This window comes from Peromyscus californicus, unplaced genomic scaffold (assembly GCF_007827085.1).
Source record: "Peromyscus californicus insignis strain IS unplaced genomic scaffold, ASM782708v3 Scaffold_20__1_contigs__length_68692818, whole genome shotgun sequence".
NCBI lineage: Eukaryota > Metazoa > Chordata > Mammalia > Rodentia > Cricetidae > Peromyscus > Peromyscus californicus.
In genome coordinates this window covers 3,973,586-3,986,327 of record NW_026294503.1, presented here as the reverse complement: position 1 = coordinate 3,986,327, position 12,742 = coordinate 3,973,586, and the positions used below count along the sequence as shown (strand labels likewise).

Genomic DNA, 12,742 nt, shown 5'->3' with positions numbered 1-12,742 from the left:
GTCACTGCTGTGGGTAAAGGTTCTGTCACTTCCTGTCCACTGGCCTACTGATGGCTTGCGTGCCTCTGGTCTTTCCTGGGTGAAGGCCCAGTAAGACCGTGCCGTCTCCTTGGCTGAAGTCTATAGGGGCTCTCATGGAAATTCAGGGATAGTAAAGCTTACATTTTATTACAACAACCTTGATATTGCTATGGCTACAACCCCATGTTGATGCCTGCTCGGAACAAATCGTCGGGATGTATGGGCTGACACCTGCCTCAGATCCAAGGGCAGCAGCAGAGCTCTGGAGTCAGGCAGCGCAGGCTGGGGAGCTGAGAACCCTGCCACACTCAGTGCCCGTGGGTTCTGCACTCGCGGACCTTGGGACGGGAGTTTACAGTGGTTGGCCTAGTACCCAGCGCCATTCATGTCCCAGAAGGACTTCACCTGAGAAACTGTGTGAGCCGAGCCTGCCTGTCTGTAGGGGCTGGCAAGATGCTTCAGAAGATAAAGGTGCTTACAGCCAAGCTTGATGGCCTGAGTTCGATGCCTGGGACTCCCACAAGCTGCTCTCCGACCTTCACACACGCATCATGGCATGCACACATGCAGTGTGCACAGGTCTGCACACATGCAGTGTGCACAGGTCTGCACACATGATAGGTAAATGTTTTCTAAAAGGAGCCTTCTCTGTAAATGCCCTGGTCTTTGCCTTTCTGTTTTCTCTTCAGCAGTTCCTTTAGGGCGACTTGCTTCTTAGATGAAGCAAAGAGTGAGGCAGAGCCTGTGAGGCCGACTGTCATGTGGCTGAGGTCCCTGTGGTTGAGGCAGGGCAGTGCCAGGCTCGCTCGGGAGTTTGCAGGTGCCATCTCTCTGGAGTACTAATGGGACTGACTGGGTGCTAGACTGCGCTGTGTGCCTAGCCTCCAGCAGATTCAGGCTGCAGAACCCCTGGAGGGGGGATTTGGGCGGACTGTCTTCCTCATCGCCTGGTCCTTAGATACGGGGAGTTTGGCACAATCAAATATTGAGGTAACAATAAAACAGCAGCAGAAGGGGGTTAATTCTGTAAAAATCTGTTGTCTAATGACATTTCTAAAATCAGTGTGTTAATTCCTTTACCTTTTTCAAGGAAGTCTTCAATGTGTGCCTCAAACACAGTGTGCGTGGGCTTGCACACAGGCCCTTCCGTTGACTCTGTAGTGTCTCCTTTAAGAAGAACACATGTAAAGGAGAATCACCATGTGTTGGGCGAGAAGCCAGCAGCAGTGTGTGCCTGTGGGGATGGCGGCTTCTAGAGCTTACGGCTCACGGGTGTTTTTGGATATTGTCATGAACTTAAATCTAAGCAGTTGTATTTTAGCTTCAAAAATATTTCAACACCTTTCTATGATAAAAAGTAAAAGAGAGCTCTACAGTAATTTAATTGCCATTTTGATCTGGCAGATGTGAAGAAAATAAAGTCTTTTAGTGGAAAATGAACCATAATTGATAATTTTGTGATTGTTGTTTGCTTGGTGAGGAGATTGATTTTGAGGAAGAGGCCGAGAAAGATCAGTGTTTCTCTGGCCGCTGTCTTTGCCTTCACCAGCTGCCACCCTCCTCCTCTCTCACTGCAGGAGTGTCCGTCCTCCACATCCCACAATGTCCTACGTGTTTGTGAACGATTCTTCACAGACTAATGTGCCCTTGCTTCAAGCCTGCATCGATGGAGACTTCAGCTACTCCAAGCGGCTGTTGGAAAGTGGCTTTGACCCAAACATCCGAGACAGCAGGGGCAGGACAGGCCTTCACCTCGCCGCGGCCCGGGGGAACGTGGACATCTGCCAGCTGCTGCATAAATTTGGTGCTGATCCACTGGCCACGGATTATCAGGGGAACACTGCCCTCCACCTGTGTGGCCACGTGGACACCATCCAGTTCTTAGTTTCCAACGGACTCAAAATTGATATTTGGTGAGTTCTTTGTGCCTTGGAAGCCAGGTCATTTCTTCCTGTTAGTTGTTAGTCGTGCAGGCTGGGGTCTGATCACCATCTGATCAGTTGTGATGATGAGTTCAGAAAGGTCTCGAAGACTGGAGCCTTATTAAGGGAATGTGGGAACAGGAGGCCAGCCCTGGAGTGTACGTGCGTGCGTACGTGCGTGCGTGCATGCGTGCGTGTGTGCGTGCGTGCGTGTGTGTGTGTGTGTGTGTGTGTGTGTGTGTGTACACATCTCTCTGTGTGGAATAGTAGCTGGTTTCTGTCAACTAATGGTAAAGTTTAATTCAACAGAAGAAGGAAGAAGCCTGTTTAATCAGCTTGTTCTAAACTCACAGTAAGTAGCCCTCGCTCTAGTCTCTTATCTTCATTTTTTATTTATTATTTTTTAGATTTCCCATCCAAGTATTTATATATTGAGCTCAGCTCCCCGCTCCAGTCCTCCCTTTTCTCATTTTATACATGAAGTAGGTAGGTCAAGAGGTCACACAGCTTATAAAGGACAGGGCTGGGGTCTGGCCCGAGTTCCTCGCCCAGCTCCTGTGCCTCTTTCAAACAGCTCACTAGCCTCGTCATAGCTCTTCAGGCTGCACAGTTGGAGGGCACCGTGGGTTTGGTTTTGTGGGACCCAAGGCCAGAGCATCTCGGTACTGAGCCTGGACGTTAAGCTTCGGGTTCCTGCTGTCTGTCCTGGAGTACTGGGGCCGTGGCCACCGGAGCAGCATGACAGCGAATGTTTCTGTGACAGCGAGACAGAATGGGCAGGAGCTGGCATGATTTGAGGTCTGTTCTGGTCTTCTGATGCTGGTGTCAGCTCAGTGCTCGAGGCAGCTTTTCACACTTAAACCATCTATATCTATATGTATACATGTATATAGATATGTGTGTGTACCTGTACATGAATACACTCACAATGTGTACAGAGACTGAGTCTAGAGATACATGTGTGTGCACATACATGTGTGTACATGTACATGAATACACTCACAGTGTGTACAAAGACCAAGTCCAGAGATGTGTATGTGTGTGCACATACATGTGTGTACGTATACATGAATATATTCACAATGCATACAGAAACTGAGTCTAGACTAGACTTTCCAATTCATCCCTAGGATGTTCTCTTTTTTCTTTTATTTACTGTCATCTGTTCTTTCTTTTTCCTAAATGTTCTTTTATTTATTTATTTATTTATTTTCTTTCCTGGAAGGAAAAATCCAGTAATTGGAACATCCGTCTCTGGCTTGCTTGGGTCTGCTCTGGGTTTGGCTTGTGAACCAGGGGCCCACGCTTTCCTTGTTGATAACGAGCCAGTGTGAGCCAGTGTGGCATGGCCACTGCAGTGACTTTCTTTTTGTGACCCTTTTCAGCAATCATCAGGGTGCTACCCCCTTAGTTCTGGCGAAGCGCCGGGGCGTGAACAAGGATGTTATCCGATTGCTGGAGTCTTTGGAAGAGCAGGAGGTGAAGGGATTTAACAGAGGCGCACACTCGAAGCTGGAGACCATGCAGACGGCGGAGAGCGAAAGGTACTGAGGACGCGGCTGTCTGGGTGGCTGCTGAGCCAGCATGCTCTCGGGCAGGGCTGTGCTGTCTGTCTGTCTGTCTGTCTGAGTGTGTGTGCATAGCTGTGCACTAGTGGAGAGGCTGGAGGAGGGTTTCAGGTGTCCGTCAGTCACTCTCCACTCATTCCTTTGCGGCAGGGCCTCTCCTGAGCCTGGAGCCTGAGTTTTCTCCACTTCTGCTGCCCCCTTGGAGCCGGGGTTACGGCATGTGTGGGTTGCCCAGCCTGGCCGGTGGGTACAGGGATGTAAGACCTATCCTCAGGTTTACACACAAGTGCCGTCACTGTGGTCCATTTCTCCAGCCCACACTTCTACACTGGGAAAATGTTCTAGAACTCATGTTTCTCTTGATGTGTTTGGAGATCTCATTTTGATACTGGCCAGTAGGACTCTTTATCAGAAGTGCACTTGGGCTTTATTTTGCCTGTCGTGATTACTAATTAACTAAGGTGTGATTAGTTGTTTGGGCAGCTTGGGAGAAATGTAAACCCCTGCTTTCCAAATGCCTGTCGTGGGAATTCGTGTTAGTTACAGCTCTGTGGACACTGAAGCTCCTGGGTGTAAATTATTAACACTGCTGCCCTCAGTGCCACAGTAGCTGAGATTAAATTCCATTAGAAAATGACGTTATAAAAATACGAATTAAACCACAGGGAGGAGTGCTGAACTCTGAGGACAGCTGCAGTCGGCTGTCACTAGGGTTGGGGGGAAGTGCACCCCTCGGAAGGCAGAGTCGAAGAGTGCGGTCACTTTGGAAAGGAGTCTGACAGCTTATTAAAAGTTCACAGAGTTACCCTGTGACCCAGCATTCCACTTCTAGGTACAGCCCAAATGCCCATCAACTAATGAAAGAATAAATGTTACCTGTTTATCCAAAGGAATATTACTGTGCCATAAAAATGAATAAAGTATTAACAGATGCTGAAGTCAGAATAAATAGTTTTTAAAAAGGGCTCTATGGAAGAAGCCAGGAATAAAAGTTCTCACACTGTCTGTTCTGTTGGTGTGCAGGATAATTTCCCCCAAACAGGGAAAGTCACAGGGAACAAAGTCGATTAGTGGTTCCTGGGCTTTGGGAGGACAGCAAAGGGTGGGTGACTAATGGGTGTAGACTTGGAGACGAGCAGCGATCCATGCATGTGGGGAACCGGATAGTAGAGATGGCCTGCACCTTTGAAAGGCTCAGCACCCCTGGGTTCATCATTTAAAAGATGAGTTCAAGCCGGGCGGTGGTGGCGCACGCCTTTAATCCCAGCACTCGGGAGGCAGAGCCAGGCGGATCTCTGTGAGTTCGAGGCCAGCCTGGTCTCCAAAGCGAGTTCCAGGAGAGGCGCAAAGCTACACAGAGAAACCCTGTCTCGAAAAACAAAACAAAACAAAAAAAAAAAAAAGATGAGTTCAGCCGGGCACTGGGGCACATGTCTTTAGTCTCAGCCCTGGGGGCAGAGGCAGGAGGATCTCTGTGAGTTCCAGATCATCCAGGGCTACATAGTGAGACATGCACAGAAGAAAGTTTTAGCATAAACCTTGTCACTCAATAGAGTGTAGGGAAAATACAAAGGGACAAGCCAGGAAGTGGCGTTAGAGCTTAACCGTGACCACCTTCAAAGATTTACCGTGAGGGTTCTGGGGGACACGGGATAATGTGGGGGAGGACTTAAAGATCAAGTTGATGAAGAGTAGTTCCCCGTCTCTGTATATTCCTCTAAGTTCAGTTTTATTCTTTTAAAAAGTATTTTATTTTATGTGTATGAATGTTTTGTCTGCATGCATGTGTGTACATCATGTGTGCAGTGCCGGCAGAGGCCAGAAGATCCCTTGAAACTGAATGTACAGCTGCCGTGAGCTGCCATGTGGGTGCTGGGAATCAAACCTGGGTCCTCAGGAAGAGCAGCTGTGGTGCTAACCACTGAGCCACCTCGCCAGCCCCTCAGTGTTATTGTTGTTATGTGGGTCCAGCGTGACAAAGGCCGTGAAGGTGACATGTTAAAAAGAACAGATGAAGCCAGCCGTGGTGGCACAGACAGACTCGTGATTCCAGCACTGGGGAGACAGAGGCAAGAGGGTCACCACGAGGTGAGGCTAACCTGGTCTACATAGTGAGTCTGAGGCTGCTCCAGTGAGAGCCTACCTCAAAAACAGAAACTTACAGTCGCACCTACACTCCCCCCCTCCTCCTCTCCATTGGAGTCTCATGGTCCCTGGACAGTGGGACACACACATGTACTGGATAAAACCTCTGTTCTTACTGGCAGAGCTCCGTGGGCTCCTGAGAACGCTCACAGCATTCTCATTTTACACGGGATCTTAGTGTGAGAGACTTCAGCTCAGGCAGAGGAAACGTCAGAGAGGTCACACTGAGTCTCTTGGTTTTCATGGGACTTCTCAAAGTGCGGCTCTTATTATAGACTTGCTGGGGTTTCCATATCGTTGGATCTTACTGCAAGTGTCTCGTTTTATGCAGTTTTAACATAAAGGAATCTGGGTGTGTAGCACATGGACCCATTACGAAGTCAGCAGCTGGAGACTGGCGCTCATCTCCAGTGAGCCTGCCCTTGGGTTACGTGGGAAGAGGTCAAATCAGAGTGTTCGATAAGAAGCCCTGTTTGCACTGTTCCCCTGCGCTTTGCTGCTCTGTGCTGGTTCTCTTGTTCTGTGCGGGTGCCTGGGCGGACGTGAAGGAAGGGTTTGGGAAGAACGTGAGTTCTCACGGCCCGCTGGCAGCTGCTCTAGGATTATGGTCTTTTGGCTTTCGGCTGCATGCTGTAACCTTGTAAGCTTTCAGTCCACCACACGGTGGCCTTCACATCCCAAGGCAGAGTTCCCATTTGCTCTGTGGTGTTTACACTGCTTGTGATAGTGCCATGAACACTCGAGTCTGTTTTGGACTATTTACACTACTGTGTTTCCAAAGTGGCTGAGTTTTCCTGCAGAAGAAAAATGAACTCAGTCCCTGTTAGAGCATGTGAGAGACAAAGGGACTAGGAGGAAGCTGGGCGTGGTGACACACACACCTGTGTTCCCAGTACTCAGGAGGCTGAGGCACGATCGAGAGTTCGAGGCCAGCCTCAGCTACAAAATGAGTCCCAGGCAAGCTGAGCTGTCCAGCAAGACCCTGTAAGTAAGTATGTAAAGCAGTAGGGGAAGCTGGTAAGGGTTCCTGGCCAGCAAGATGACTCAGCCTTGAAAAACACTTGCCATGAAAGCCTGAGCCGGAAGGAGAGCTGAATCCCCCAAATTGCCCTCTGACCTTCACATGGCATCATGTGTGTGCATGTGTGCACACATGCAAAAGCACAGAGGATAATGAGGAGAAGAATTCCTAAGACCAGTCCACATGTACTGCAGGCTGAGAAGTCAGCATGTTAGATTTTATTCAGAGAATTCTTAACTGGCACACGATTGAACTAAATTAGGAGAAATTCCCTTCCAACCTTCACACCCACCTACTATATTGAAGTGAACTTTTAAATCTGATTTTTTTGTTATTTTTATGAATATGAAATCTCAAATTATGAAGTTGTATTTTGAGTATCTTAGATTTTTAAATTTTATTTTATGTGTTTGAGTGTTTTTCCTTACATGTACGTATGCGTATTGTATGTGGCTGATACCTGTAGAGGCCAGAAGAGGGCGTCAGATCCCCTGGAGCTGGAGTTACAGATGCTCGTGAGGGGCCCTGTGGGTGCTGTGGGAGCAGCCAGAGCTCTTATCTGCTGAGCCATCTCCCCAACCCACTATTTGAATCTTCCAAATGTCAAACAAAATAGGTTTTGGTTAATGACTCGATGGAGACAGACATTTGACCCATTTTAAGATCTCTGCTTAGGGCGACTTTAAGAATGTTTTTATTTTTTGACAAGGTTGTACATGCTTACAACCTATCTTGATCATATTCATTCCCAGCTCCACTTCAGTAATCTTTCAGTGTGAGAGACTTCAGCTCAGGCAGAGGAAACTTCAGACAGGTCACACTGGGCCTCTTTGTCTTCATTGGACTTCTCAAAGTGCACTCCCCTTCCCCCAGACACCCACTGGGACTTCCTGTCTAGGAATTTTAATTTGCCTGCTGGATAGTGACCCGGGGACCCAGTCATTGCAGTTTATCGGTTTGTGGATTCCCAGGAGTTTGTAACCAGCACCTTCCTGGGCCCGTGTATCTCTGTAGTGAGCTCTCCAGCACTGCACTGGAGGCTGGTCTTCTCCAGTCCCTTAGCTTGTCCTGCCCCGTGCTGTGGTGCTCTGTTGGTGACGACGTGTGTTTTCATGCCCCTTTCTCTCCTCCTCCCACAGTGCCATGGAAAGCCATTCTCTGCTCAACCCCAACCTCCAGCAAGGTGAAGGAGTCCTGTCCAGCTTCCGGACCACGTGGCAGGAGTTCGTGGAGGACCTGGGTTTCTGGAGGGTCCTGCTCTTGCTCCTGGTCATTGCTTTGCTGTCTCTGGGCATTGCCTACTATGTGAGTGGGGTGCTGCCCTTCGTGGACAACCAGCCCGAGCTGGTGCATTGAGGACTCACGGGGTAAGGCAAGGTCCTGTCAGTATTGGTTTTCAGTTCTTAGACTATTTCTTAGCACAAAGCAGCAAGGGCTGTGTTTTGTTTTGGATTTTTACTTACCGTGACCTTTTGAGAAGAATGAATTGCTACTTTGAACTTTGTCCTGTGGTCAGTTGGACTGCAGCCTAATGCTGTGCACCAGAATTGTGTGATCAGATGTGGTGGTGATCAGAGTGGACCTAACGCTGTGCACCAGAATTGTGTGATCAGATGTGGTGGTGACCAGAGTGGACCTAACGCTGTGCACCAGAATTGTGTGATCAGATGTGGTAGTCACCAGAGTGGACACTCAGGGCAGAGGCTCGGGAGGCCACAGTAGGGACCCGACCCTGATGGAGGAGCAGTGGCCACTGGAAAGCAGATAGTTTTTCCTATGATTCCATTTTGTTAGTGGACTGGTTTTCTCTCTTGTTCATTTTTTGCAAGAGCCTTGTCCTGTTTTTATTTACTTTCCTGGGAAGAGGAGAAAGTAGAAACTTTCAACTTAAATTTTGAATTTTTTTTTCTCACAACCGAAATGGCAAATCAGAACTGTTAGAAACTTTGAGTTTTAAAGAGTATTTGAGACAGCAGACAGGTTTTGAGAATTAGCAGTCTTTCCTTTAACGTGGATTGATGGATCTAACATTTGCTGTGGGACAGTTTTGATTCATTCTAAACTGATCGTTTGCAGTGTCTGTGAAAATTAGCTCGTAGAGTTCACTCTGCTCACTCCCCAGTCTCCTCCCATTTTTACTTTTGAGATGTCCTATTCAGATACCATCAGGAAACCCTTTGGAGTGAGGAGTCACTAGAGAAGAAGAGTCCTCTCCTTCCCTGTCTCTGTCCCTCAGCACTGCTGCCTGTCAGCCCCGTCGGCCGGCTGCATCCTCGTGGTCATCACAGGTCACCCTGGGTCCCAGCGAGCACCGTCAGGCCAGCCGGTGTCCGACAGTGGAGGTGGAGGGGTATTTCTGAGTAAGAGCTGTGAACAATATTGTGCTGGTGTCCCGTTGTCAGTCTGCTAGTGTAGGGGCGTGGTGTGAATAGGAATCTGGACCCCAAGCTAGGGTGCAGCTACTAACCGTGTGTTTGAAGCCCCCTTGCTCTGAGGTTCTGTAATATAGAAATCATGTTTTTATGTTATTATGGAGTATGGAGGCTTAATTTTCATTGAGTGAAATCTGAAACCCACAGTGAATAGCTAATGGTTTTGCTTTTTGTAGTTGACTGTTTGGGTAGAGTGGCCCTTCTGCCAGCCTGTCGCTTGCTGATACTGTCTCCTCTGCTTTTAGATACCAGGCTTTGACCCCTTTTCTTTCATGTGTCCTCATCCTAGCTGAAGGAACTGCTTCACAGCTCCTGACTGGCTGCTTCAGAGTCAGCTTGCAGAGTCTCGCTCTTGCTTAATCATGCTTGGTGGAATGCATGGAGGGAAAGCAGACTTCTGCCTGGAGAGCAGAAGCAGTTCAGTGTGTTCGGAACAAAATGCTTTAGCAGTAGTTTTCTCTCTGTAAATCCAAATGTATTTAATATGTAAATATGTTGCATCTAAGATCCCTGCTTCCTGCCCAGTTCTGGTTCCTTTGCATTGTGTGCTCTGTACTTTCCATGCAGTAATGCCAATAAATGCATTTATAAATCCTTAGTCACCATCCATTTTCTTAGTGTATCAGATTTCAGGACTTTGTAATGGATTGCAGTTAACTATTTTAGAAGCAGAGTGTTTTAAGCGCTGGTGTAGATACAGACTTTGACCTTTGTCTTCTAAATGCTGCAGAGCTAATCAGTGCACAGTGTATACGGTCCCGTATGGTGATAACTGTCACAAGGAGCACCTCCCAGTTAGGTCACGTAGCATGCCTCGTCTCATTTTACCCTTGTCACTCCGGGACACCACCCGTCCCCATCTCAGAAGACGATAAGGCTGATAAAGCAGCCCATCGAAGCCAGGCCGCTGCTGGCCTGTGGAGAGCAGTGGCTGGCTGGAGGCTGTGTGCCTACTCTCTTGGCTCTGTCCTTCACCTGCTTCCTGGGAGCCTCTGGCCACGGCACCCTCTCTGTTGAGAGCGGCCTGCTGGCTTTCCCCCAGGCATCCCTGAGTGTCCCTCCCTCTTGTGTCCTCTCCGTCCTGTGTGTGCATCTCTTTGCACGTGCTGCGGGTGTGACTGACACGTGGTGTGCCGAGAAGACGGTGCACAGCTGCCCGGGATGCCTCCCCATTCTCACGGCTCACCGTGCTCGCCGTGGTGCGTCCGCTCTGCAGGGCTTGGCTGTTGCCGTGTACTTTCCGTTCCTGTGTCACGAGCCTCAGGAGCGCAGGGCTCCGGGCTGTTTTCTCACCCTCTGTCCAGGATGCACCGTATAGAGCTCTGTGCAAAAGTGCTGGAAGCGTGACTTGCTGTGTGTCTCTATCTATATATGTGTGTGTATGTACATACACACACACACACACACACACACACACACACACACACACACACACGGTGTGTAAATCAAGGTGCAGCAGTCTCCTGTTGTGATTCTGGTTCTGGTGGGTTGAGTGAGAAATGTACCCACAGGTTCAAATACTGAACACTTGGTGTCCCGCTGATGATGCTTTTGGAAGCCGGAACCCCTGGTACACCGCTGGGGTGAGCTTTGGGAGCTCACAGCCACTTGAGTTCAGTCCTGAGGATGTGATCCCTGCTGCCTGCTCTGGCCCTGCGCATGCCGCCTCCCACCACGGTGGACTCTCCCTCTGGAACCGGAAACTAAAATAAACTCTTTCCTCCGGAAGTTGCTTTCAGTCATGGCCTCTTATGACAGCGACAAAACGTACGTGCCACAGGCGAGGACTGTGGATGTGACAAAGGCCTTTCAGCTGTGGGAACCAAAGTCCAAGTTGAAGGCAGCACAGATCAGGAAATGATTAGTTCATGTCACTGGAAGGCCAGCAGCTGGGTACTCCCCTCTCCCCACACACGGATGACATAATCTGAGGTCTTTGGTTTCGGTCCTCTATGCTTTGGGCTCTGCCTTCCTGTTGCTGAGTCCTCCGGCTGGTTCTGGGGTGCAGATGGAATTTTCAGGTTGCATCCATGTGTAACATGCAGAAGAAACTTTCCTGTGACTTCCTTCCGTGTGAAGTCCCCAACAGAGCCTCCTCTGTCGCATGAGCTGACATGCAGCACCGTGTTCTCAGCAGCCTGCGTATAGATTTATGAGCTCATCATTGGTGCGGTGAGGGCTAGAACCCGCATGATCTCCTGGACCTACACCCCATGTGGTTCCATTTTACTTTTAAAAAATTATTTTATGTGTAGCCGGGCGGTGGTGGCGCACGCCTTTAATCCCAGCACTCGGGAGGCAGAGCCAGGCGGATCTCTGTGAGTTCGAGGCCAGCCTGGGCTACCAAGTGAGTTCCAGGAGAGGCGCAAAGCTACCCAGAGAAACCCTGTCTCGAAAAACCAAAAAAAAAAAAAAAAAAAATTATTTTATGTGTATAGATGTTTTGCATACATGTACATCAGTGTACCACATGGTGCCTATGGAGACCAGGAGAGGGCACTGGGTTCCCTGGAACAGGAGGACAGTTGTGAGCCACCATCTAGGTGCTGGGAATTGAGCCTGAGTCCTTGGAAAAAACAGCCAGTGCTGTTACCACTGAGCCATCTCTCCAGCCCCAGTGGGGTATTTTCTTGCAAACCTTAATTAAGCTGGTGGGTCAGGCTGAATAAGAAGCTGGCTGGGCGTGAGTCAGAGCGAGCTAGTAAACAGCCCCCTGTGGCCCCCCATTCCAGTTCCTGCCTCCGGGTTCCTGCCTCAGCTTCTCTCATTAAGGGTTGTAACCTCCAAGGGGAAACAAACCAGCACCCAGGACTCTGAGACAAGAGGCTCGTGAGTCCAAGGCCAACCCAAGTGGCATCGTGAGACTCATATATCAAAACAGACTCAGATACAGCCACAGCCCCTGTCCAGACCACCATTGTCCTGCAGATGCCTTCCAGGGGCCACGAGCCCTCCCGCTGTGTTTCCCTGTTCCCTCCACAGCTTTTCCAGCCTTCCTGAAGAGACCCAGGTGAGTGGAGGAGAGGGAGCAGCCAGCCACTCGGGTGTACAGCAGGCTCCTCGTCTGTTCTCTGTAAAAACCTCTTCTTGTTTTATCCTTTTCTCTGTAAAGATTTTTTTTCCCCCACAATGCTGTTATCTTGACTTGGGCAACTTTAAAAATGTCTGAATTAGTTTAAGGATCCATTTGAAAATAATTTTTAGAAAAATTATTTACTGGAATTATTACAAATATGTGCATTGCTATTTTATAAGACATGTTTCACTGATTGTGGTGGTGCACACCTTTAATGCCAGTGCCCAGAAGACAGGCAGGCAAATCTCTGAGTTCAAGGCCAGCCTGGTCTACAGAGCGAGTTCTGGGACAGCCAGGGCTACACAGAGAAACCTTGTCTCAAAAAACCAGAAAGAAAAAAACAGACATTTCAGCAAATTTCTGGTTTTTTCCCTTTACAGTATCTTTTTATGTCTGTTTAAAGCGTTAGGACACCTGGGCTGGTGAGGTGGCTGAGTGGATAAAAGCACTGCTGTGGAAGCCTGGTCACCACAGTTTGATCCCTGGAACCCACATGAAGGTGGATGGGCGAGGCACACGCCTTTAGTCCCAGCACATGGGAGGCAGAGGCAGGCAGA

General features: G+C 49.0%; 1 protein-coding gene across 1 annotated transcript in view; it reads left to right on the top strand.

Annotated features, from left to right (window-relative positions):
- Ankrd46 (ankyrin repeat domain 46) overlaps positions 1-9,707 on the top strand; it is a 29,692-nt gene extending 19,985 nt beyond the window's left edge. The window contains exons 2-4 of the mRNA XM_052747626.1: positions 1,599-1,934; positions 3,329-3,487; positions 7,817-9,707. Of these exons, the coding sequence (XP_052603586.1) occupies positions 1,624-1,934; positions 3,329-3,487; positions 7,817-8,033 (687 nt within the window). The 5' untranslated portion in view covers positions 1,599-1,623 and the 3' untranslated portion in view covers positions 8,034-9,707. The remainder of the gene's footprint in view (positions 1-1,598; positions 1,935-3,328; positions 3,488-7,816) is intronic.
- Positions 9,708-12,742: the final 3,035 nt, after the last annotated feature.